Source organism: Taudactylus pleione, unplaced genomic scaffold (assembly GCF_031769625.1).
Source record: "Taudactylus pleione unplaced genomic scaffold, aTauple2 ptg000464l, whole genome shotgun sequence".
Classification (NCBI taxonomy): domain Eukaryota; kingdom Metazoa; phylum Chordata; class Amphibia; order Anura; family Myobatrachidae; genus Taudactylus; species Taudactylus pleione.
In genome coordinates this window covers 3083829-3110538 of record NW_028284866.1, presented here as the reverse complement: position 1 = coordinate 3110538, position 26710 = coordinate 3083829, and the positions used below count along the sequence as shown (strand labels likewise).

Sequence of the window (26710 nt, the reverse complement as noted above, 5' to 3'; positions counted from 1 at the left end):
CATTTGTATTCAATTTATCTGCTGCCTTGTAAAAGACCTACAATTAACTAACATATGTAAGGTGTTAAGGTGGCCACACACTAGACCAACTTACATCCAACCAGCCAACTTGTTGAATGGTTGGAATGAAAATCTGGTAACGTATGGGAGTAACAGATGACCAGCAATTTGCTCCTAAATGCCAGAAAACAGATGAAAATGGTCGTCAGACAAGTTTGTTAAATGTTTGATCTAAACTATTTGTTCAAGCATCAGTTTTGGTCCATTTTCCAGCGTTTGGGAGAAAATTGCTGATTGTCATTTGCTTTCATACCTTACCAGATTTTCATTCCAACCAACCAACTAGTTGGCGGGTTGGACAGATGATCTTTAGATGTGTGGCCAGCTGTATGCAGTAGAGCAACAAGTATAGTGTCTGCATGCTATATTTTAGTGCATTAAGTAGGGTAGGGAGGCGTTCGTGAGAGCCTGATACATAAGCCAGCTGAAAGGTTATCAACAAACTTTGAATCTATTTTATTCAATAGAAGAAGCCAACCAATTTTTTTTTTTTAAATTGAGTAAATTTTTATTGGTTTTTAGATATACATTAACAAAATAAATAATAAAATATATATATATATTTAATAATAAAAAAAAAATATATATTATACACACACACACAAAATCAAATAACAGTATCTGGAATATAAAACCTAGATCTACAAACTGCATCCCAGGTCCATTGCTTATAAAAAATATAATATTAATCTGTATACCAAAACAATAAACATAGAGAAAAAAAAATAAAATAGATAAATAAATATATATATATATATATATTAAAAAAAAAATGACCACACTATACAAATATTGTCAGAAATAACACCTGAAAATTTGGCAAAATCAACTAGATCCCAATAAATTCTGCTCTCAACTTATCACACAGCACATTACCTCCAACAAAGTAATAATCTACCTCATTATCCTAACAATAATATACCGGTCAATCATTAGGCAGTGCACGGGCATAACAGGATTTAAGCCAACTGCTCCAGATACGTTCATACTTCTTCTCAGCTTTGCGACAAATAAACACGTTTTTCATGTTCAACAGTGGTACGGACCAAGGACAGCCAAGCATTATAATCTGGTCCTGTAGGAGCCATCCACGACCGAGCCACACATACCTTAGCTAATGTACACATATTGACAATGTATTGCTTAAGATATCTGTCCACTACCTCATCGTCCATAGAGCCTAAACAGCACGTCAATGGCGTAGCCAAAGTGGGAGCAATACCTGTATTGGACAAAACTCTCAGAACCTTATTCCAAAAAATGCTAACCACCGGACAATCCCATAGCAGGTGCCAGAAAGTACCGATACTAATTTTACACTTAGGGCATATGTCAGATGCTCTCCCCCCAAATTTTAGCAAACGAACAGGAGTTAAATAGGTTCGGTGTAGAATAAACAGTTGAATCTGTTGAAATCTTATAGAAGTCGTGGAAATACGAGGAGCTTCTAGAGCATTATCCCATTCCGTATCACTTATAAGGCCAATATCTCTCTCCCACTTTGATCTAAGATGTGGTAAACTATCCTTATGATAAGAAGACAATATATAGGAGTATAAGTAAGAAAGCGTCTTCCGGGGACCTAAAGATAAAAGGAATTACTTCAATGGGGATATTTGAATTAGAGGAGGGCCATCTGAAAATTGAGCAGAGAGAGCATGCCGTAATTGTAAATATCTATAGAAATATGATTGAGGGAGATGATGAGCTTCTTGGAGTTGCGCAAAAGATTTAAGAATTGAAGTGTCATATAAATGACCCAATGTAGTTACACCATTAGAACCCCATGTCACCTCAAGCTGTAAAGAGGCCAGTTCAGGTAATATACGATACGATAGTGTCTGGATCTAATCCCGTAAACTGTAGAATACTAGATACCAATTTCCATATCTTAATAGCTTGCATCAACAGGGCAGGGCCTTTCTGTACAATTCTACCAGCAAGCAAGGCCTGTAATGGTGTAAAGTTAGGGAAAATCTGAGAAACCAACAAAACGTGCAGGGCATTAGGGGAGTCATCTTGAAGCCATAACCGTATATGTGCCATCTGCGCCGCATAATATTAAAATTTGAAATTTGGAAGAGCCAAACCTCCCCCAGACCTAGATCGGGTCAGAGCTGCCAATTGAATACATGGTCGACGATTCACCCAGACCAATGAAGAAAGAAGACTATTCAAACACCTAAACAATGTATCTGTAATAAAAACAGGAGAATGCTGCAAAACGTACACAAATTTTGGCTGCACCACCATCTTGATTAAGTTAATTCTACCAGTAACGGTAAGAGGGAGCCGACGCCAGGACTGAAGTTTGCCCTTTAAGTAGACAAACAGGGGCTCAACATTCAATACTATATAGTCCTTTGGGGAATTAGTTATCCAGATACCTAAATATTTAAATTTATTTACCCAACAGAGAGGGAGAGTGATAATGGGAACAGTTGGATACAACCCCCTAAGAGGAAGGATAGATGATTTGTCCCAGTTTATCTTAAGACCAGAAAAAAATCCAAATTGTTCTATGACTTGAAGAACCACAGGCATAGCTGTTACATAGTCAGACAAAAAAAGTAATAAATCATCTGCATATAAGGAAACTTTGTCCATTCTATTACCCAATTGTAGACCTATAATATCAGGGTGAGAACGTATAATACAGGCTAACGGCTCAATAGCCAATGCAAACAGGGTTGGGGACAAGGGGCAACCCTGTCTTGTGCCCCGAGACAGGGGGAAGGATGGGGAGATAAACCCATTCACTGACACCCTAGCAGTAGAGTTTGCATACATAAGTTTTACCCATTTCAAGAACACCGGCCCAAACCCAAAACATAACATGACCTCCCACAGAAAGGGCCACTCCACAGAGTCAAATGCTTTTGCAGCATCTAATGACACAATAACAGAGGACGATTTCTCGCCATGGGAGGCCTGCAAGTGAGTGTGCAGCCTTCTAATGTTCTCCGACGTCGACTTGCCTGGCATAAATCCTGATTAGTCTGGGTGAATAACCGAAGTAATAACAGTGTTTAGCCGAATAGAAAGGATCTTAGTCAAAATTTTGGCATCTGTTGGAATTAGAGAAATTGGCCTATAGGAATCGGGGTATCTAGGGTCCTTCCCGGGTTTAGGGAGCACAACAATTATGGCTTCAGACATAGATGGAGAGAACAAATTCTCTTCATAGAGCCCATTAAACAGATCTAAAAGTCTTGGAACAAAGATACGAGCATGTTTTTTATATATCTCTATGGGAATCCCATCAGATCCGGGTGCCTTGTTACCGGGAAAGGAACTAATTGCAGCATCTACCTCCTCCAGGGTCAACGGGGCATCTAAATATGCCCGAGCCTCGGATGACAATTTTGGAAGCCTAGCAGAAGCAACATATAATGACAAAGCATTCACGTCCTCAGTCAACTGTGTTTGATATAAGTTTTTATAAAATAAACTAAAACCTCTGCAATATCTTGTGTAGATGTGACCATAGAACCCTCAGGCCCAATCAGTTCCGAGACAACAGCAGAAGGACGATCAGCATGAACCAAGGTGCCAGAAAACTACCAGTTCTGTCAGCCTGCATATAATATAAATGAGAACGGAATAACAGTCTACGGTTCATTCTATCTGTCAATGATCAGTCCACTCTGTCTGTGCAGTCAACCATTTTAAACGTGAAGATTCCAACCTGTCCCCCAAGTAATCCAACTCAAGATTTCTACAGGCCATCTCCAAAACACGTTCTTTTTCCCTGTAAAATGTTTTTAATTCTGCTACCCTTTTGATCAGAGACCCACGTAAATAGGCCTTGAAGGCGTCCCAAACATTAGGTACAGAGGCAGATCCCACATTGTCAGTAAAATAGCCATCCCACATAACTTCCAGCTCTGAACCTGCACCCATTTGAAGAAGCCAAGAGGGGTGTAGTTTCCATAAACGGAGACCTCTAGGACTACACATATTCAATTCTACCAGAAGTGGGGAGTGATCTGAGATTCCTCTGGCTTTATATTCAATGTTAGTTATATTAGGTACAACAGATGGGGACACCAGGGCCAAATCCAATCTAGAGAAAGAGTGATGCGTGGAGGAAAAACAGGAGAATTGTTGTACTCCAGGGTGTTTAACTCGCCACGCATCAACCCATCCCAAATCAGTTACAAAAATAGCAAAGCCCTCACCACCTTTAGAAAGAGAACTTGAAGACTCACGCCACTTATCCATAGACTGGTCCATTATATTATTGGAGTCTCCCAAACAGAGCACTGGCGTATCTGGAGAACGGGCCACAAATTCAGCAGCTTTTTTTAAAACATCATATGAAAAAGGAGGGGGGGGGGATGTACACTGCTAACAATAAAATGGGCTTAGAATACAGTACACAATCCAGAAACACATCTGCCATAAGGGTCAGTTAGGACCGCAGTAAAAGAAAAAGGGACAGATTTATTAATAAGAATGGAGACACCCCTGGACGAAGAAGTATGTGAGGAGTAATAAGCCCATCCCACCCATGGTCTTTTTAGAGCTAGTACCTTACTCCCGACCAAATGCGTCTCCATTAGACAAGAAATATCAGGGCCATATTGCTTAATCATTTTAAAGACCAAAGAGCGCTTTAAATGATCATTAACCCCCCGGACATTCCATGTTAAAAGTTTCACCATTGTAATAATTGAACTATAAAGCATAACTGAAATTACCTTGAAAATAGTGTGGTAAAGAAAAAATAAAGAAAAACATTTGTAAGAAAAAAACTGGACAACCCATCCAAAGCCACCCCCCACCCTGTATACCCACCCGAACTTAGGCATACTTAAACCCAAAACTAAACTAAACTGCACTAAAACCCACAGGATACAACTACTCGATCCTTATAGGTGTAAAAGGCACTGGGATAAAAATAACCACCAATGCAACGGAACTCTCCGGCCATATTTTGACCGAAATATCAACATAAACAACAAAAAGAAAAAGAAAAACCCTACCAGAAAAAAAAATAAATATACCGAGTAAGGGGAGCGGGACATATATCACAACATAAATACTATTATAGAAATATAAATATTGGAATATCAGAAAAAGGCCTATTTAATGTCTTAATGACACTAGCAATTTCTGGCCATAAACAAATATAATCAGCAAATGCAATCAGTACAGTCATTCCGGTGCCATTTGCCTGTTCCCAGGAGATCTCCGGTCCAGCCACGCCGCAGCCTCCTGTGGTGTAGAGAAAAATTTTGACTCTCCATCCGCTACCACTCGCAACTTAGATGGAAAAATCATAGCGTACTGAAGATTTAAATCCCGGAGACGACGCTTTATTGGAAGGAATTTAGCTCTGTCTTTTTGGACATCCATTGCGAAATCAGGAAACAGAAATTTTTACACCGTTGCGTTCCAGTGGCCCTTTAACTCGAGCCAATCGAAGCACAGTATCACGGTCCTGGTAATTAAGAAATTTGGCTATAAATGTGCGCGGTGGAGCGCCAGGCGGCAGGGGACGGGTAGGGATCCGATGCGCTCTCTCCACAACAAATTGGTTAGTAAATGAGTCTCTGCCATATGTATCCCCCAACCACTTCTCAAGGAATGTTTCAGGTGAAGACCCCTCCCCTCTTTCCGGGAGACAAACGAACCGCACGTTGTTGCGGCGGTCTGCCCTCCATATCGGAAATTTTATGCTGCATTGCGGTCATTTGGGATGTCAGGGAGGCCACTTGAGCCTGTAGTGGGGTCTGGAAATCTTCCAGATTAGATAGACGTGTTTCTGCCTCCCCGACTCTTTCGCGGACCTGCTGGAGACCTGGATGAAGAGAAGATATATCGGATTGAACTTTCTCAATCTTATCTGCCAATTTAGTCTCGCAGGAGGTAACTGCTTCCAGCACTTGTTGCAGCGTAACTTCTGGTGATGAATCTGACCCAGATGCAGCAGGGGGAGGTGGGGTCACAGACTTGGATGTACCCTGGGGATCACAACACACTGGGGGCACAGGAGTGGAGGAACGGGCAAAGCGTTCCAGTTTTGCAGCAGCAGCATGACCTGTTTTCCCCATAGTATTAATATAATGTAGGAGAATAATGTAGGAGACAAGTTATAATATATAAATGCACAGGTAGTGACACAGCAGCAGCAACAGGCAGAAATCCCTCCAAACTTAGAAATCACTCACAGGAAGAGAAGTGTTGCTGAGTCCCACAGTTGCAGAGCTGACAGTTCTCCACACAGAGCAGGGAGAAATATTGATGTCTGGCAGAACTCCGGCATTATCAGACTCAGAGATAACCTCCCTGACCCTGACTCTAAACACAAGCCAGGCAGGAGAAGCAGACCAAAAGCTCCCAGCAAAGCCCCCTTGTCAGGCACAGACAGGCTGCGTAATACAGAAGCCAACAGGAGAGGAGAGGCCTGGGTGCAGCTCTGGAATCACAGGATCTGGAGACAGGCAGGCCCAGGGAATGCAATGGAGGCCCTCAAGAGCCACTCTCCTCACTCCACACAGCTCCAACCAAGTCAGCAGGTTCCTGGCAAGGTATGTGAGAGACAGCAGGGTAGTAACGTTGATATAGGGGTCTCAGGAAAGGTAAGCAGGATTATCAGCCGGAGAGCTCAGAGTCCCTGTGTCCTACACTATTGCTGCTGTGGCCATGCCCCCCCAAGCCAACCAATTTAATAACACTTACGGGCTAATCTGGTTATCTGCAAGATATTAGCTTTTTATTTAATATTCCACACCTACACCCGGCATTATACTCAAACAACCACTATAAACCAGGGATATCCACACAGAGAAGGGCCAAAATTTCACTGTGACTTGGCACCCAAGGTTGCATTATAAGGAGTCGGACCACTATAAGACGCTCAGTCGTGATTAAGGAAGATAACAAACAATCTCTGGTAAATATCCCGTAGTTCACTAAAATTAGATGGTCTGATGTATTTGTTTTGCTACCTGGCCTGAGGCTTTTCTGGTTTTCTTTCAACTTGTCTTAATTTTCTTCCTTTTTTTTATTTTCTTTCCATTCTGATATAATTGTTTATGATAAAGGTTTTATTGTAAAATGTGACCCATGTTTTGTATTATTTTTAGCAAAATTGATATACCAATTGTGGATTATTTTGCTATACTTCTAATTGGAATTTTTCTGTGTGAGATTTCACATTTGTATTTTGTCATGGTTTTCAATAAAAACAATGCGTAAAAAAAAAAATAAACCAGGGAAATATTGAAATGTTAAATAGGACCGAACGTGCCTTGGTTATTGCATAACCATGAACTGGTAATTACATTTAGACTCTTAAATTAAACTCCACGGCAAACAAATACATACTGTTACGGAATCTCCTAATTGGAAACATGTTAATCACAAGAGATTAAAAATTTGGAAAGAAAAATAAATCAATTATTGCTGCATTAAATCAATTAGGATCACAAAGTGGAGTTTCCAGTAGAAGCAGCACTGCTGAGAAAGGTGGGGAATTTTACAGTGTTTGCACTTAGGATGGTCAATAGAGGGCAGTCCACCAATCACTATGCACTCACTTGTACAGTACACAAGGGAACAGAGCAGGTAGCACCAGGAAGAAATGCAATGCTCTTGACAGTAAAGGCAAAGCCCAGTGAGTAAGGGGTGATTGGAAACAATGGGTTACACTCTTATACCAGGGTACATGTTTTAACTAGCGTTACAAAAAAAAAAAAAAAACACAACAGGTTACAGTCATGTATTGTGATGCCATTGGGTATGAAGTCTACAGGCCTCTACACACCACGCGATATCTTGAGCGATAAATCGTTCATATCGTCCAATCGTGAGAACCGCTAGGTTACCTAGCGGTTCTCACCATTGAAGTCAATGGTGGGAACAATTCATTGGCTGAGAGATGCACATTTCTCAGCCAATTAATGCTTTCTTATAAAATGCTGTGGCTGACCAGTCATTCAGGAAGTAACGTCCTCTATGTCCGTGGGTTTTTTTTTATTTTAAGAAGACGGTGGATGCCTACATGGACCGAAGAGGACGTGTCCAGGGATTGTAAGAGAGTATGTGTGAGTGTATTTTTTTTTTTATATATATATATATATATATATATATATATATATATTTTTTTTTTTTTTTTTATTTCTTTTGCAGGTGAACTACAGGTACCAACAATTTTGAAATCATTAACAATGCGTGATATATCGCTTGGTCGTTGGCAAGATTGCACAGTGTGTAATGCACTATGGGAACCCATTTATTAATGATCGCATTTTGCAATGCAATCAGGGCATCCAGTACCGCCCATGATCGCTTTGCAAAATGCGATCATACCGGCTGAATGTATGTACCAGCACATGCAGGGAGACGGACTCCGAAAGGAGCCCATCCCTGCGATGTGGCCAGAGTGCACTTGGGGCTTCTGCACATGCGCAGTCTCGCGGACTGCACATGAGCGGCGCCCATTGCCGGCTGAAATGCGGTAAGTCCCCATAGACTACAGCGGCTAACGCTATCTTCAGATGGCGTTAGCTGCTGGGGCCAATATCGGGAATGCTTCACATTCCCGATATTGATACATTTAGCAGCATCGCATCCCCCATAGAAACCTATGGGGGAGGCGGCTGCGGGCGGCAATGGAGGGATCGCAGCAGGTATCGGAGATACCTGCTGCGGTACCTCTTTCATACATCCGGGGGATACTTAATATTTGAGGTAAACACACGAAAACAGGTGTTTTCTGGGAATTTACCTCAAATTAACTTTGATAAATGGGCCCCTATATCAGTTGTCCAGGAGTTCAAGGGAAATAGTTGACAACATATGTACCCAGCTTAAATGGTACAGATGGAAATGTATACTGGTAGAGCATCCACACTGTAGCTGCATAGGTCTTTATACTACATAATGCGTGGTCAGTTTATATAAACACATTACATATGAAGGAGTGGGATCATATATATACGGTAATCTTCCCTGTCCTGTAAGGGGCAACTGCCAGCTCCTCTCAGAGGTACTGTAGGAATCCTATAGCTCTCCAGCAGGTGTTGAACTACAAGTGTCAGCAAAAAACAGTCACATAAAACATGTATGGGGCAGGCAGTATTATAGTACCCTACCACTACACTGAGGGTGACCTGGGCATCAGACTGTACAGGATCACACACACCTCATAACAAAATATATATATATATATATATATATATATATATATATATTAACCTACCTGCTGTGAGAGACACCAGGTAATGCGCCCCCTTACTTCCCCGTGTTACAGCGAAACTGCCCCGGAAACATGCAGCGAAAATACCCACGTGTGGGTAATAAGCAACTTACAGGTCACCCGGAAGCAGAAGGCCTAAAGTCCACCACGTGACAGGAACTTCCAGCTCCCGGTATGAAGCAGCGTCGTCGGGCCTGAAGTCACCTTCCCAGTGTCAGAGACCGGGCGGTGCGGCAGCCAATGGTGTGAGTGGATCCTCTGACCGGCAGCTAGAACAGCCAATGGGGGAAGGCGATGCCTTGAAAGCGAGGGGGCGGTCTCAGCGGGCGCAGTAGTAGTAGTGTTACAGTACCATCAGTGAAGGGCACGGACGGAGCTTATCATCATTATCGCTGCTGCTACGGAGATAGGCAGGTGGGTGACAGCAGACATTAGGCCGCACAGCACGGCTACACGCTGCTAGTTTTCATGCTAAAGATAGTCTGATGCTGTGCTTTATCGCTGCAGTATGACTGTTGGGGACTGTAGTATAGTAACATTAAGGCCCTGCCAGTGCATTTACCTTTGAGCTGCATATATGTCTCCATCGTTCCAGGAACTTTTTTTTTTTTTTGGGGGGGGGGGGGGGGGGGGGTGTCATGCAGGGCCGGCAACAGAAATCTTGGGGCCCGGTACACCTACATTTTTGGGGCCCACATTCCACACTGTCTCCAAATCAAATTATATGCCGCAAAGGGCCCCCAAATCACCGTGCAGTGCAAAGCCTCTGTGAGCATTATATAGCCAGAGTGTAAGGAGAGGGCTACACCCTGTATATAGTATAGCAATCACTATGTTGACACCACAGGGACAAGGCAACAGACACAGGGACTGTCCCGTGACAGGTGATCAGTTGTCAGTCATCACCTCGGTCCTCAGCCATACCCCCACACCAACTCCTGATTGGCAGACACTTGCTCCAAGACCAGGCTCAGCCTGAAAAAGCAGCTCCTCTTACCAGCTCCCCCAAGTACCAGCTGAGGCTCCCCAGCCGCATACATTAAGGTGGTGCCCAGCTTGTGGTGGCCACATCTGAGGAACTCCTGCACCACCTCCCCACTGGCCATACGATTGTCAGGCACCAAAACTCCATAGCACCAAACACTGAGTTGGGGTGGTGCTGTCAGCAGAGAGCTAAAGATGAGACGATAAAGGAGAGACCCTAGACCCAGGCCTGGGGAGCACTGAGTAAGGCGGTGTGACCAGTTACCGCATCACTGGTTAAAGTTCATAGCCCAGCGCTGCCTGGGCAGAAGGCGAAGCTACTAAACTCACTGTAGAGGTCCCGGGCCTGAGCTGTGGTCTAGGTTTAGGGATGGGGGGTAATGTCCCTCTGTGTCAGGGTGAGGGGGTGGCATGTCCCTCTGTATTTGGACTCAAATTACCCGTAACTTGTGCTTAGTTATTTAATTCAGGGGTGCAACCTCCTAGTCTGTTGGTTAGTTACGTTTAGAGCTTCATTTAATACTAGTAGATGAATAGAATTACTTATGGTGGTTTGTAGTTGTGGGATTATGTCTGCATCCCGGCGGTCAAAATCCTGATCTGAACCTAGCGTTGCGTGAATGTTTGTCAGGCTCCGGTGCGTGCATAGGTCAATATCTGAAAAAAGTAAAATGTAATGTGTTGCTTTTTGTTTTCTCCTATTGAATTATGCTCCTCTAACAGATTCACTTGTAACCAGGGCTGTGTTCGCCTGGACACCTAATTTGTGGGGCCACAAACTTAAGTACCTACGACTTGGTATTGTGCCACACAGTGTTGCCAGTATGCCCATTACCTCCTCGCTGATGTGGTAGACTGCTCCGGGTTGGACTGCCGCTGCTGTGTGCATACAGAGTAGCTCTCCGTTAACTTAAATGTCGCAAATGTGACTTAACACTTAAAGGACTTCGGAGCTGCTCAACTGCATACCCCGGCCAGGAATAGGTGCTGCTGGGCAACTGCTCTCGAGGAAATTGTAGGCCAAAACACTTAAGACTCTTTAAAATGCACAATTTGTCATGAGGGTCTTTCTTTAAGTGCATCTGTATGCTAAGAAATATTTGAGAATTCTGTTGATCAAATCCTTGTAGGTTAATATCTCAGGTATAAGCTGCTTTCTCCTTCATGTGCCAGGGGACACTGGAGCTCAAGACAGTGGTGTATAGATGGTAGGTTGAATAGAGCCTGGTACTTTAAGAATCAAGAGTATGGTTGCCAGCATTGTGTAGTTGCAGTGGCTGTATAGCAGCGCTCCATTGGATGTAACAAGCAGCCAAATCGCCCAATTATATGAATCTTTAGGAGTGAAGGTTTTGTTTTTTTGATTGTATGTGAATCAGACTTTTTTATTTTCAAGGTGATAAGCCATGGCAGGACACGATTCTGGAACACACCACTTCACTGGTTTCAAGAAGTACTTCAATTCGTACACCATCATAGGAAGGAGAAATGTAAGTATATATAAAAAAAAAATAAAACACTGTATAGTGCCTGCAATTCCTTTCTGGACAGTTAATGCTTGATTTTATTTTGCAGTATGTGCTGGCTACCTATGGCACAATAGCGGCGATTATCCTTTTCTTTAAACTAAAACCTAAGAAGCAAGCTGCCGTCACAGATAAATAATGGTAGGTGTCTTGTTACAATTTAGCAAATTGTTGTCCTGTTTGGATAAAAATTAAAAAAATTTAAATCAAGAGAAGGAAAACGGTAGACTAGTAAAGGGGATAACAGGTGTTGGACCTGTTGCACAAATCACGGTGTCTGGTGTAGATTAGCAGAGCTGGTATCCACAGGGCAGAATTACATCCCTACTATCTCAGCATGTTCTATATGGGATGTGAATATAAAACAAAAACATTTTGTGGAATTTTTTATAATTAAAAGCACGACATCCAAACTACTTTTGTGATACTTCAGCCACCAGTTATTAGGGAAATGCCCTAAAGGAGATTTTCATTTCTGTGGGCTCTGATTTTGAATCCTCCTCTCATATTAGCCTCTCAGTAATTGTTGGTTAGATACACTACAGTAGAATATATTACTTGAATTGTAGGAATATCCTATTTCTTGCTGACTGAGGTCCTGCAGCCACATCGATGAGCTACATTATAGCTTGGAAATTTGTGCTGTCTAGGTCAGTGGTTCTCAGGACCCCACACAGTTCATATGTTCCAGGTCACCCAGCAGTTGCACAGGCGTAGTAACTACTCACTGATGCATTTTAAGATCCACAGGTGAGCTCATTATTTCACTTGTGATTCTGTGAGACTTGGAAAACATGCACTGTTTGGGGTACTGAGTTTGAGAACCTGTGGTCTAGTTTTATTTTTATTATATACAGCCACACGGCATTGTGAGGTAGCCAGGAGTATAGTGGGAACTCGGACTCACACAGTGAGTGGGGTGGGGTGGGGAGGCTTGTCTGCAGTGCTTTCTTTCAGTGTGGTGTGGGCCAGGGTTGAGGCAGTGTGGACTTATGGAGGGGAAGACCGTGACTCTGCAATGAGCATTTCTGTTGCCCACTGCACCAGCATACAATCTGGGTCTTATGTAAATTGGGCTGGCTGTCTGATGATAGCTGGGTGGTGTCCTGAAAAAGGCTAGAGGAGGAGGACCATGGGTAACTATTTACGTATCAATACACCAAAAAGGTGGACATATACTTTCAATAGTACTTTTATAACTCTAGGGTGGAGAACGGAAGGGATTGTTCAAATAAAGACTAAAGTTGGGGTACACACTGTACGATCCAGCGATAAGATGTAATGATATATCACACCCGCTGTGTAATCTGGTGTATGAGTATGTAGTTATAGTGCTACTAAATGCGGCATATATCATCCTATCTTCCATGCAGAACAGCAGATGGGACAAAAAAAACTGAGCAGGTGTACACCCTTTACGATGTGTATGATATATTGTTCCAAACCACGTCTGAATGATACATGGTAGAGTGTGTACCCAGCTTAGGTCACTCTTGAATAGGCTGACTAACCATGACTCTAGTGCACAGGTTCTCAAACTCTGTCCTCGGGACCCCAAACGGTGCATGTTTTGCAGGTCTCCTGACAGAATCACAAGTGAAATTAGCTCCACCTGTGGATCTTTTAAATGTCAGTGAGTAATGAACACACCTGTGCACCTGCTGGGTGAGCTGGAAAACGTGACCTGAGGACAGAGTTTGAGAACCACTGCTCTAGTGTTATGGGGAAGGGAATCTCACTCTGCTACTTGTAAGAAGTTGCTGCCATGTAGCAAGCAGACCAACAGTAAACAGTCTGCCTGTCCTCAATGATTGATTATAAAAAAATGAAAAAGGCTGGAGACAGCCTGAGGTGCTACCAACTCTCTCAGGCACATTTATAAAACGGGGGTAGTGTCAGACTCTACCACTGTCTAGGTTACAGTGTCCCCTAGTGAATGAAGGTATAGCATATTTTCCAAACTCATTCCTAGCCTTAAAACCTGAACTGTCTGTTGCCATGAGGAACTTTGAGCTAGTGCCCTGAAAAGTGCTAATGTGACATGCTGGCCATAATCTTAGTAGTTTCTGGCACATTACACAACTGTGAATTTCAGCCACTCACTTGTGAATTTGTCATCAACAGGACCCTGGATGTTGAGGCTGAAATCAAACCTGCAGATCCATCTGGGGCTGGATGCTCACTAATATACCATTAAAAGACACAGTGCTTGTATTGGTTTTCTTTTATTTACAAAATATCAAATTAAAAAAAAAAAAACTCTGTACAAAAAGGTGGCAGCTACATCCTGCCCAGCTGTTCATGTTATGTCAACACATTCTGTTGGAGGTATATAATGAAATAAAGTTTTCACAAGTAGGTTTTCTGCTGCGTATCTGTGTATTGCTCGAGCATCCATCCAAACCAGCTTAGGCTTATTCCAGTTAGAGGTAGTAATATTTAAATGCTTGTTGATGTAGACCCATACTTGGTTGGAATAAAAGGTTGCTAGTAGGTGGATTAGAAAACAGTCTCACAAATAAAGTGGGGAGAATGTATGTCATTTAAATGACACCATGCCATTTCAATATATTGGAATAGATAAGTGTTTTATGAGATTAAAATATGAGTAGAGGTTACATACAATGAAAAAAAATAACACTTAATACCTGAGCATTTGAATTCACATGAAAAACTTTTAACTGGCCAAAAAGTTGTTTATATACTAATAGTACAGCATTCATATTTGGGATTTTAAACTACGAGTTTAGAGGGAGCTGGTTTAGGATGAATGTGATATGCATGGTGTTATCAATTCTGGTAGAGTGGCTGTACCCCCTCAAACTGATGGCTGCTTTAGAGACAAAGGATGGATGTTAAGAGGACAATGGTTGGACAGGAGCATCTCACACCGCCCTGACACCATTCAGGATTTCAAGAGATTGGTAGTGTGCAATGCCTTTTAGGATTAGTCATTGATTATTACAATGATGCTTATTTCATATATAGACAAATACTTAACACTGCTGCAGTGTAGTACATTACACCTATATATACCTTCTGAAATCTGATGGACAAATGCTGAAGCATCAGCAGTCATCAAATAGATACAGCATTATATAAATACAAGCACTCAGTGCTTAAACTATAACTGTCAAATTATCACAGCACCAGTTCCACAGTTGTTTGATCCCTGTTACTTTACAATAGAAGGCAGTCTGGGACAAACTAGGCAGTGCAGAGAATGCAAGAAAATCTTGCTTAAAAAAAAATAATTGACATCTATATCCCGTTTGGTAACTTTGTTGCATAACAAGGGCTTTGCCCTTCGTTGGACAGTTGTGGGTTAAACGACGGAAGATGATATTTTTGCATTAAATATAAAGTGCATCTGTTCACTGGGGGCTATAAGCACCAGCAGCTAGAAGTAGGTTTCTCCGTGTGAAATGAAGATGGATTACAGGGGTAGATTTTGTCAAATAAGTACCAAGCAGCATCTCTTGAGAATGTTCATGTAAGTTTATATGCCCTGTAGCACTTGTGAAATCATCTGTTTCTAAGTCTTCAAAAGCCTTTATTGCATCCCATAAACAGACTGTATTATCCATTGAGCCTAAAGAGAGAAGGTGGGGAAAGAGGAATGAACAAAACTTCATCAATAGAAGTATTTTATAACACATTTCCCAAACTCAGCCCTTAACAGACTAGGTTTTAAGGATAACCATGCTTCGCACAAATGGTATAATCAAATTTACTGAGGCACTAATTTAAGTCACCTGTGCTTAAGCTGGCATAGCCTTAAAATCTGGAAGGCAAATGCTCCTCATACATCAGCGACAGATCATCACAATTCTGCAGATGCTGGGGTCGGGGGCATCTGTTTCATTGATTTGCCCATCTGGACCAAAATATGATCAGGATTGGGAATTTCATGACTGACTGGTGGCATTGGGGAAGTGGCAGGCAGATGTATAGGGCCCAGCAAACCACTGGTATAACCGCAGTTACAAGTAGATTACGGCTATTTCTTTAACTTGTGATTTTTTTATTTTTTTTTACATTTTTAAAAAAAAAATTACATTTTATATAGCCTCTACACTTAACATCCCCCTAACTAGCATAACCAAGGACACGCTTAGGCTAGGAACCCACAGCCATTGAATGAACCCTCCAGCATTAAAAGGTTGAGAACTTGAAACAGTGCTTTATCCAGTCTGCATCAGATAGCACAGTTTCAACCATACGTTCTTGTCGCACTACAACAAAAAGACTAGCAGAACTGGTAGGTGTGTTCCCTTAGATAGAGCCTGTTATGTAGCATATTCTGTATTTTACACCTATCAAAGCTATAGTTCACTTTAATGGAATTCCTAAAGACCGATATTAATGCAGACTTCCTACTTACCTGGGTGCCCAGCATCCCACCCAATCTGTCAGTTTCCCCTCAACATTTTCTGTATTGGAACAACTCTTCTGCCAGTTATCAATGAACATGTACTGCCATTCTGATAGAATCACACAGGGACACACTTATTCCTGCTAAGGCTGCTTGTTGATCATTAACATGATTTGATAGATGCAAGGAGAGCATCTCTAGTTTAATGAAGCCTTCCAGAGATCCAACTAAGTGGAACACCATACCCCCAGCTACATAATATTCTGCATTCATTTTTACCAACTATAACACCCAAATTGTTTGCCTGTTTGTGGAAGGTTAACCTTTAAATATATTGTAGATTGAGGCACAAATATATACAGCTACATATATTTCACTTTCATCCAATCTGGGGGACACTGGACCATAGGGCTGCTTGTTGGGACTGAAGGAGCTGGCACTTTATTTAGACTAGTATGACTTTAAGGGAGTAGCTCCTCCCCACTGTAACCCATGGTCTTCAGTTTGTTTTAAGTGCCCAGGGAAGCTGGGCTGTTTTTAGGGCTGCTCTGCAGCCCTGTACTTTTAGATTAGTTTTGCCCAATGGCCTTGAGACTGTCTTTTACACTGTAGTACCTGCAAGGGTCCTAATACTGGGTCCTGCATTACAGTGGTAGCTGCCCTAGACAGGCAAGGGCTCCCTTCTTTTTTGGTGGACAGTGGACCTTTCGTTTGGTTTGAGCCTTGACTGCATCCAGGGGAGATAACCTAAAGGTCTGCTGTTATCGTCCTCAGGTGACCATTATCCCTGGGTGATGGGGGTTTTACATCCATCTCCCAGACCTAGGTTGTTTTTTTCAGAGCTTGTCTCCTTGTGGTAGGGGGCTAGGTTCCATTCATGGTTGACACCCTCTTATGGGGATACAAGTACTTCCCCTCTAGGGTCTGTGCCTAATCTAGGAGTTCTGGGTATTGAACCTTTATTGGGAATAGTAATCCCTGCATGGGGTTTTAGTCCTTCAGACTGCGCCCAGTTCAAAGTGGCGAGTACTTCCTAACTAGGGGATTACGTTTGGCAGCATAGTCACTGCCTGTAAGGTCCCCTCCCGGAAGCTGGGACCAATGAGCTACGGATGTCTTTCAGGACTTCTAGCTGGCTTTGCTGCACCTGTTGGGGTGTGGTTCCACAGGGCCCGTGAGGGCCCGGGAACATCTGTTACATCTGTATTTTAGTTATTTTTTTTTTTATCCCAGCGGTATGGCTGGACAGAGTGTCTCACAGCAACTCTGGTGTGCATTTATCTGTTGGGAAATGTCACACATCCTGCAGCACCGCTACCAACTTGTTCAAACATCTGTTCTTGGTTTCCACGGTACACTCGGCTGTGTTTTCAAAGGCTTCTCTTCAGCTACAGGAATTGGTAGTTTCCCTGCTGTATATTCAGCCTTCCTTGTTCAGTCTCGGGGCTAGTTTCTGTGGGGACTAAGTTAGCCCCGGCCTTGATTTTTTTTAATTTTTTTGTGTTCTGGAGTTGGTCCTCTAGACAAGCTGGTTGTTCCTACTCTGATCTAGGACCCACAATATGGCTAGCACTGGCATCTATTGTTACCAAAGGTTTTTTTCTGATCCAGGAGTTGGAATCTCCACGGTTTTTCTACATTGCCTTGGTGCAGAGTCTGTCCCACGTGGACTTACGCACTAGTTCTGGCCTGCTTTATGTGTTGCCTTCATTGGAGCATACAGAACCATAGGTCTCTGTCCTATGGCTTTGTTTTTTTTTACTCTCATGCGTTTTATGACGGAGTTCATGTGTCAGACTGCCTTTTGTTGCGACATTGCTGTCTGCATGGCTTCGACTCTGTATCCTCTTCTTTTGTGGTACAAAGAGTAGGTCTAAATTCTCCTGGGTCCTATTTCTCTTATTGGGCATGAGTGCTGCTTACATGTCTTATGTTTTAGGACTCCCTGACGTTCTCTCAAGACACTTATTCTAAGTGAACATCGGGGGCAGTTGTCCGACTCCTTAGTTTAGTCTTCGCCGTGATCTGCTTACAGTCCGTTCCTTATCATTTTCTCATCCTTGAAGATAGCCTGGACTTGCCAATGCGACTATATGGGGTGGGCTGAATCCGCTTGCATTCTGGCTTCTCCAAATTGCTTTCTCCATGATTATTTGGTTGTTGAAGCTGCTTCTGTCAGATACTTGCCCTCTTTGCTCGCATTGTCTAGGTGGCCCGATACTGTTGTATGGGTCGGTACTCTCCTTTTTTTGGGACAGACTCTACTTGTTACAGTAGTTGTCTTGGAGTTTTTGCCTCTGCAGATCGGGTATCCACATTTAAGTCAGCCTGGTGGCTCTGGTTGACCTCAGGTTCACAAGGTTAAGTAAGACAGGTTTCCTGGCCCAGGTTGACCACAGGGTAGGTCTAGGCCACGGATGGATCATACATGGGTTTACGCCGAGGCAGGGTCAGTACACTGCAGTCTTGACAACAAATCAGGACATTGTCTCTTATTTTGTTGTGAATGCAATTTATGCTTCTTTCTTTCCTCTGGAGAGAGTCCTTCGGGGTCTGATATCCACACAGTTCTGGCAGGGTGGCTCCGTGATAAACTCACAGGGGCTGTTTTCCTATTCTGTAAGGCTCCCTCCTATGCGTGCTGTGGCTTTCTGTAGAAGCCAGTCTGCCAGTGGCGATTAGGTCAACTGTTCACCAGCAGGTTCACCATGTTTTTTTTTGCTTTCTGGAGTTTGCATCTAAGAATGCAAGTTTTGGTGGGAAAGTCTTACGTTCAGGTTTTCTTAGCAAACCCTCCCCTAGGGGCGGCTTTTGAACGTCCCCATGGCCCTGTGTCCCCCAGATCGGATGAAAGAGAAAATAGAATTTTTGTACTTACTGTTAAATCATTTTCTCTGAATCCATCTGGGGAACACCCTTACGCTCAGTTCTTTGTTCGTGAGTGGGTTGATCTGTAAGTTACACTAGGTGGTTTAGGGCTACTTTTGAAGTTGAACTGAAGAGCACGGGTTGCAATGGGGGGGAGCTACTCTCAAAGTTATACTAGTCTAAATTAAGTGCCAGCTCCTTCGGCCCCCACAAGCAACCCCATGGTCCAGTGTCCCCCAGATGGATTCAGAGAAAAGGATTTAACGGTAAGTACAAAAATCCGACTCTCTCATGCAGCTCACCACCATTGTGCATGAAATATATTGTACTATTCGTAGCACATACCTGATGCTAAAATCTCTCCATCACGGCTAAATTTAAGTGCATAGATTGTATTTGTGTGACCCTTTAACTCGCCAACCATCAAACCATGACCAATGTCCCAAAGCAACACTCTGCCATCTGTGCCTCCACTGGCAAGGAACTTTCCATTGGGAGTAAATGTCATTGAGTGAATTGGTCCCTGCAGATGTAAGCAAAAAAGAATAGTTGGTAATACTCTGAAACAACAATATATTCTGTAAGAAGAGTGGAAGGGGAATCTCCTATAGTACCCCTGTGTGTGCATACCATCAGATCCCTTTAGACTATACTTCCTAATTTCACTTGATTTAATGCCAGCCCTGACCCCCCACTTGACTTGAATTCCCACTTAACAGGCCTAATTGGTGACGAGACGATCAAAAAATTCACATATCTGCAAGTGTGACCGAATGGAACACACCACCCTCCTCGGGATCTTCAGTGAAAAATTAAAAACAAAACAAGCCCAAATAAATGGCAAGGAATGTAGGAGAGATACCACTCCTGTGAGTAACAGCCTAAAGTAGAGGAAATACGAGGATAGACAATGCTCCAGCGAGAGAGAGAGAGAAACACTGCCAGCATGCAGCATGATGTGCCTGAGGAAGCTGTATTCAGTGTTCGGGATCTGCACTCTGCAGATGTGGATTGATAGATAGCAATAAGTTAGACAGTCAATAGGTAGACGCCAGAAGACAGTCAGTGAATAGTTCAACAAAAAAAAAAAAAAAAAGATATGGTAAGAACTTACCCTTGTTATCTCTATTTCTACGAAGTCCATAGGGTTCCACAGGATACCTTGGGGTATAGGCGATGGCGGCAGACATCCAGGCACCACAGAGTTAAAAACTTCTCCATCCTCCGAGGATGCACTGGGGTCCCTCTTCTATACCCCGCCCCCAAGCCTCAGGCACTCAGTTTCATCACAAGCCATAGGCCGAAGGAGGATAAAGAGGGAGAGAAGAAAGTCTGGAACACACATGAATCACATTCTCACCAGAGAGAGACGGAAAAAACGGTGACCAGAATCACAGCCCATCTGCAGCACAGGTGCGACAGGGCGGAAGTCCTGTGGAACCCTATGGACTTCGTAGAAATAGAGATAACAAGGGTAAGTTCCTACCATATCTCATTTTCTACTTCAGGGTCCATAGGGTATCCACAGGATACCTTGGGGATGTCCCAAAGCAGTATCCTTCAAGGGTGGGGGACGCTCCTATGCTGAGAGGAGAATCCGTCGCCCGAAGGAAGCATCCTGAGAGGCGTAGGTATCAAAAGTATAATACCGTACGAAAGTATGGACAGATGACCACGTGGCCGTCTTGCAAAGTTGAACAGCTGAGGCACCACATCGAGCTGCCCACGAAGACCTAGTGGAATGAGCCTTAACAGCAGATGGAACAGGAAGGCCCTCGTGAGCAAAAGCTTCACAGATAGCCAGTCGAATCCATCCTGCCAATGTTTCTTTAGTGGCAGGCCAACCTCTTTTGTGGAAGCCATAAAGGACAAAGAGTCTGACTTCCAATAGACAGAAGTGCGGTCCACATAGATTTTCAAGGCCCGCACCACATCCAAGGTGGCCTCACCAACCGAAAGGTCCGGTGAAGTAAATGATGGTACAGTAATTTCCTCGTTGATATGGAAACTAGATACCACCTTTGGAAGAAACCCAGGATGAGTGCGCAGCACAGCCCTGTTTCTATGAAAAATTAGAAATGGAGGTCTACATGAGAGAGCTCCCAATTCCGAAACCCTTCTGGCCGAAGCAATAGCCAGAAGGAATACAGTCTTAATGGTTAGCCATTTCAAATCCACTGAGCCCAGTGGTTCAAATGGCGGTCCTTGAAGAGTCTTCAAGACCACAGCCAGATCCCATGGTGCCACAGGTGGAACAAAGGGAGGCTGAATAAGAAGCACCCTTTGCATAAAGGTGCGGACATCAGGAAGCATAGCAATCCTACGATGAAACCACACAAAGTGCAGACACCTGTATCTTCAGGGAAGCTAGGCGAAGACCCTGGTCTAAACCCGCCTGTAGGAAGGCCAGAACCCTGGACAATCTGAACACCTGAGGAGCATAACCTCTAGTGCGACACCACTGGAAGAAAGCCCGCCACACTCTATGGTAGATGTTGGCAGATGAAGGCTTCCGAGCTCTCAGCATGGTGTTGACCACCGAACTGGAGAAACCTCTGGACCTCAAGAGGGCAGTCTCAATAGCCACGCCGTCAAAGATAGCCGACTCAGGTCCGGATGAAGGCAAGGACCCTGAGATAGCAGGTCCTGACGTTGAGGCAACAACAGCGGAGTGTCCACTGAGAGACTCTGAAGATCCGTGTACCAGTGCCGCCTGGGCCACGCTGGAGCAATCAGCAGTAGCGTGCCGCCTTCTTGCTTGAATTTGCCTATCACTCGAGGAAGAAGGGAGAACGGAGGGAAGAGGTACGCATACTGGAAGGTCCACTTGACCGCCAGAGCGTCCACTAGACAAGCCTTTGCGTCTCTTGTTCTTGACCCGAACATTGGCAGTTTGTTGTTGTGTCGTGAGGCCATGAGATCTATCTCTGGAAGGTGAAGAGACCACTCTCCTGGATGCACGTCTTGACGGCTGAGAAAGTCTGCTTCCCAGTTGAGAACTCCTGGTATGAACACTGCTGATATTGCGGTGAGATGCTTTTCCGCCCATACTAGAATGCGGGACACCTCTGTCAGAGCCGCCTGACTGCGAGTCCCTCCTTGGCGGTTTATGTATGCCACCGTGGTGGCGTTGTCCGACTGTACCTGCACAGGTTTACCCTGCAGGACCTGTCTTGCTTGCTGGAGAGCCTTGAATACTGCCCACAGTTCCAATGTTTATTGGAAGAGCAGCTTCTACCGAGGTCCACCTTCCCTGAAAGAAATGTGGACCCATCACCGCTCCCCAGCCTCGGAGACTGGCATCCGTCAGAAGGGCCCAGTCTGCATTCCAAAAGGGACGCCCCTTGTTCAGGTGAGGAGTCTGTAGCCACCAGGCCAGAGATAATCGCACCTCTGGGAAAGCACCATAGTCTGTGTCTTTATCCTTTGGGGCGACCCATTCCATCCGGAGAGGATCAGCTTCTGCAGAGGTCTTGAGTGAAACTGGGCAAACTCCACCATGTCGAACATAGATACCATGGATCCCAGTAACCTCATTGCCGAGTGAATAGACACCCGGCGACTCTGCAGGCAAAGAGGGACCTTTGCCTGTAACGCAGAGATCTTTTCTCCCGTCACCAAGATCCTCTGATGTTGGGAATCCAACAGAGCTCCTAGATGGAGCATCCTCTATGATGGTACCAGGGAGGACCAATTTATCAGACAGCCGAGAGACTGCAATACAGAGACTGTTAGTTGCAGATGGCGCTGAAGATTCTCTGAGGACTCCGCCAGTAACAGGAGATCGTCCAGATAAGGTAACAGGCAGACTCCCTGCAACCGCAGGTGGGCTGCCATGACGGCCATAACTTTGGTGAACACCCAAGGTGCTGTAGCCAGACGGAAGGGCAGAGCCTGAAACTGGAAGTGGTCCTTGACCACTGCAAATCTGAGGAAGCACTGGTGTGCTGGGACAAGAGGGATATGCAGGTAAGCATCCTGAATATCCAGCGGCACCATGAAATCCCCAGGTTCCATTGCTAAAATAATGGAATGCAGGGTCTCCATCCTGAACAGAGGAACCCTCAGAAATTTGTTGAGGGATTTGAGGTTGAGTATTGGCCGGTAGGACCCATTGGGTTTCTGCACCAGAAAAAGATTGGAGTAATACCCCAATCCCTTCTGAGACAAAGGAACTGGCACTATAACTCCATTCTGGAGCATCGAGTGCATTACCTTCCTGAGTTCCCGGGCCTTGTCCTGATTGGACGGAAGGCCCATGGTGAAAAACCGGCTGGGAGGCCTCCTGCGGAAGGAGAGGGCGTACCCCTGAGAGACCACTTCTCTGGCCCATGTGTCTGAAGTGGTCAGACATCAGCTTTGGGCGAATTTCAGAAGTCGGCCTCCCACTTTGAGGTCCCCCAAAGAGGCCCGTCCCGTCAGGCCGAAGGTTTGTCATCGGACTTGGGAGTGGGATGTCTGGTACTCCAGGCCTGCTTCCTGGGCTTTGCAGGTTTCTTGGCGGCAGTCCTCCTAGGAAAGGACTGTACCCTGGGTCTGTTCTGCGTTCTGTAGGGCCGAAAGGATGAAGAACCCGCTCCTGATGGGACAGTAGTGGAAGACAGACACACAGACTTAGATGCTGCCGAAGTATCCACAATTTTGTCTAGATCAGGAACAAACAGTACTTCTCCATTGAAGGGTAACCCCCTCCAAACCCTTTTTGGAATCAGCATCCGCCTTCCAAGAACGCAGCCACAGGATACGACGAGCCGCCACTGCTGCCGAGGAGATCGCCCATATCTAAAGCTGCCTAATTAATGAAGGTAGCTGAGTCCCTTAAATTACCCACCAACTCCACCTGTTCAGGTGACGGGTCTGGGTCCAGGGATGCCTCCAAGGTATCAGCCCAGTGCTCCGTAGCTCTTGCCACCCATCACACGGCCAAAGCCGGTCTGACACGCCTCCTGCAAGGGAATAAATCATTTTCAAACATATTTCTACCCTGCGATCCGTTGGATCCTTTAAGGAGGACATAGGCAACGTAGCACTCTTTACTAGACATGTGAATCCACTTGTGGCGGGTTATCCCATTTTGCTAAATAATTATCTGCAAAAGGGTATGCCATCGCAAACCGTCTAGGGGGCTGGTAACACTTCCCCGGCGTTTTCCATGCCTCCTCTAAATGATCCACTAGCTGATCAGATAGGGGAAACACCGTAGCATCACTTTTAATATCCATGAAAAAGGCATATTTTGATATAGCTACATGAGGAGCGTCATCCTCAATAACCAAGGTCATGCACACCGCACGTATGAGCCATCATCTGTCCTCACAGCATACTGATCTTGATGAGGTTGCAGGTGACGCTTCTGCGCCCGCACAGACGACTCGCCCTGTAACACCTCTGATAGCTGTTGTACTGAGGTAGACAGTGAATTAGCCCACGCAGGTTCATGGATGACCTGAGGGGGCGACAACGGGAAACTCTGAGGTACTATTAAACTGTGCAGGAAACCCCTGCATAGGGGACGACACCATAGACTGCTGTGAGACCCCCCATCTGGGGACACGCAGGGGTTGTCGTTAACTGGCCCATCAGGATAGTAAGTGCCGTAGCAGAACAAGCCCATGGTAGCTCCTGCACAGGTGTAGTGACAGAAGTTGGCCGTGCCAACCGCAGGCACGCCTTACATAATCCATCAGAGTTACCATCACCCTCTGCCAATGGTACCTTGCATACAGTACACTTAGGCGGAATGGGGAAATCGTGCTCACTGTCAGACATACTGAGTGTGTGACCCGGAGCTGTATGTGACCACCACACTTCACAACAAGTTGTATAGTGAGGTATAAATCCCCCTTGCAAAGCCGCACCGCAAGGGCTTGAGCAGAGAAGAAGAAAGGGATAAGGAAAATAGCTGACAGTATGTGAAAGTAAAAGACAGCAGCGCTAGCCCAAAGTCACATACAATGCAGAATATTGAAAACCCTGCAGTATCTGCGCTTCATCAACTAACCAGACCTCAGCCTGATAGGAAACAGCGCTGCATACACTGACCTTGCACCGGAGAAGAGGTATGCAGGGGGACCCAGATCACGATGCCCGCGTTAACAGCTTCCAGCAGCGTTTGCCACATGTATTAAAATGGCCACCGAGGAGCAGAGGGAGGGCTGGTCCGAGGGCGGAGCGCATGTAGATGCCTAACCACCTTGTGGAGAGGCCGTGTGCAGCGGGGGAGGCGCCGGCTGCTTAGCGGTGAAAGCGTGCTCCCCTGGCATGCATTCAACCCCTGGGACGCTGGACATTTACTGTTTCTGTCCAGTCCTCAGTCCCAGGGGGTAGTGGAAAGCGCAGGGATCAGTAGCCTGGTTCCACACTGCAGCCAGTCCCCAGGGAGCCCCCTGCCTGGGGACTAAGGACTGTGCTATTCGGCTGGGACCCACCGCGGGACCTTGCCGCTTACCTGAACCCCAGTAAATCCGGCCACAGTCCGGGCAACCGGGGCCACCGCTAGCTGTGACCCCAGTCACCCACCAGCATCCCCGGATCAGTACCGGCGTTCTGGTACCAGCGGGGTGTAGGAGCGATGACATGGACGTCAGTGCAGACTGTCCATGTTGTCTGCTCGTTAGATGTGCAGCCACAGCTGCATTGAAGAACTTCAGGGGCCGTGCAGACCCCCACTCTGTACGGTGCATCAGACTTCGGCCAGGCACCGACGAAAACTGAGTGCCTGAATCTCGGGGGCAGGGTATAGGAGAGGGACCCCAGTGCATCCTGGGAGGATGGAGAAGTTTTTAACTCTGTGGTGCCTGGATGTCTGCCGCCATCGCCTATACCCCAAGGCATCCTGTGGATACCCTATGGACCCTGAAGTAGAAACGTGGGGGGCTTTTTTGTGTGTGACCCATTGCTGAGTGTAGGGACCAGCATCATGCAAGTGATGGCACAGAGTAGGGTCCGGTGATAGAGACCATTAATAAACAAATATGAATAATAAAATGAGCTGGCATATCCTTATATACAAGTGCATGTATATCACGGCATTGGTCAGGCTTTTGAAACAGGAGAAGGCGAAGCATTATTTGCTGACCTAAACATTTACCTTGTGACCCGTGAAGATCCGCACACAGTTCCCATTTAGGACGTCCCATAATCTGACTGTTCTGTCCGTTGAGCTTGTGGCTATGTAGTTAGAGTTTGGGTGGAAACGTGTACTTATAACATCAGCAAGATGACCAGCAAATATACGTAAAGGCTGATAATGGTCCGTAGCCCATAAGCTGGAAAAGATGTGAGAAGTAATTATCTATCTTACATACATTTAAAACTGCAGAAGAGAGGTTTGTACCGTTTAGTTATTTATAATGTACTGGGTAATTATTGGACCATTCAGTAACTAGTGACATCACTGAGGCATTTGCTCCTGTATTAGCTTTAATATTGGCACACAATGTGCACTATGTGTAAGTGATGGGCACACTTTAAAGAGAATTACTTACACACAAAAAAATATCAAGCATCTCAAATTCTGTCAATGGAATTGGAACTTTCATATTTGCTGTGCTGTCAAGCGTAAAGTAGTATTCTGCTATCAGCCTCAGAGAGAAAGTGAAGTTGCCGAAAGCAACCAATTAGCTTCTAGCTGTCCTTTAACTATTACAGTCTTTGAATGGACATGGATAGGTTGGGGAAAGCATATGG

General features: G+C 44.8%; 3 protein-coding genes across 4 annotated transcripts in view; 1 reads left to right on the top strand and 2 right to left on the bottom strand.

Annotated features, from left to right (window-relative positions):
- Positions 1–9484, bottom strand: part of PDCD11 (programmed cell death 11) — a 75697-nt gene extending 66213 nt beyond the window's left edge. Inside the window, exon 1 of one of the 2 annotated variants that reach the window (XM_088448722.1) lies at positions 9382–9484. The gene's annotated coding sequence lies outside the window, so the exon portion shown is untranslated. The other variant, XM_088448721.1, reaches the window with a different exon arrangement.
- A 69-nt stretch (positions 9485–9553) lies between these two features.
- Positions 9554–14136, top strand: ATP5MK (ATP synthase membrane subunit k). Its single transcript, XM_088448730.1, has 4 exons — positions 9554–9682; positions 11649–11742; positions 11828–11919; positions 13903–14136. The coding sequence occupies exons 2-3, from the start codon at positions 11659–11661 to the stop codon at positions 11915–11917; spliced, it is 174 nt and encodes a 57-aa protein (XP_088304856.1). The 5' UTR covers positions 9554–9682; positions 11649–11658; the 3' UTR covers positions 11918–11919; positions 13903–14136.
- The window catches only part of TAF5 (TATA-box binding protein associated factor 5), a 31295-nt gene continuing 18572 nt past the window's right edge, over positions 13988–26710 (bottom strand). The window contains exons 9-11 of the mRNA XM_088448723.1: positions 26112–26289; positions 19367–19544; positions 13988–15370 (exon numbers count right to left, since the gene is read on the bottom strand). Coding sequence (XP_088304849.1) covers positions 15153–15370; positions 19367–19544; positions 26112–26289 — 574 coding nt within the window. The 3' untranslated portion in view covers positions 13988–15152. The remainder of the gene's footprint in view (positions 15371–19366; positions 19545–26111; positions 26290–26710) is intronic.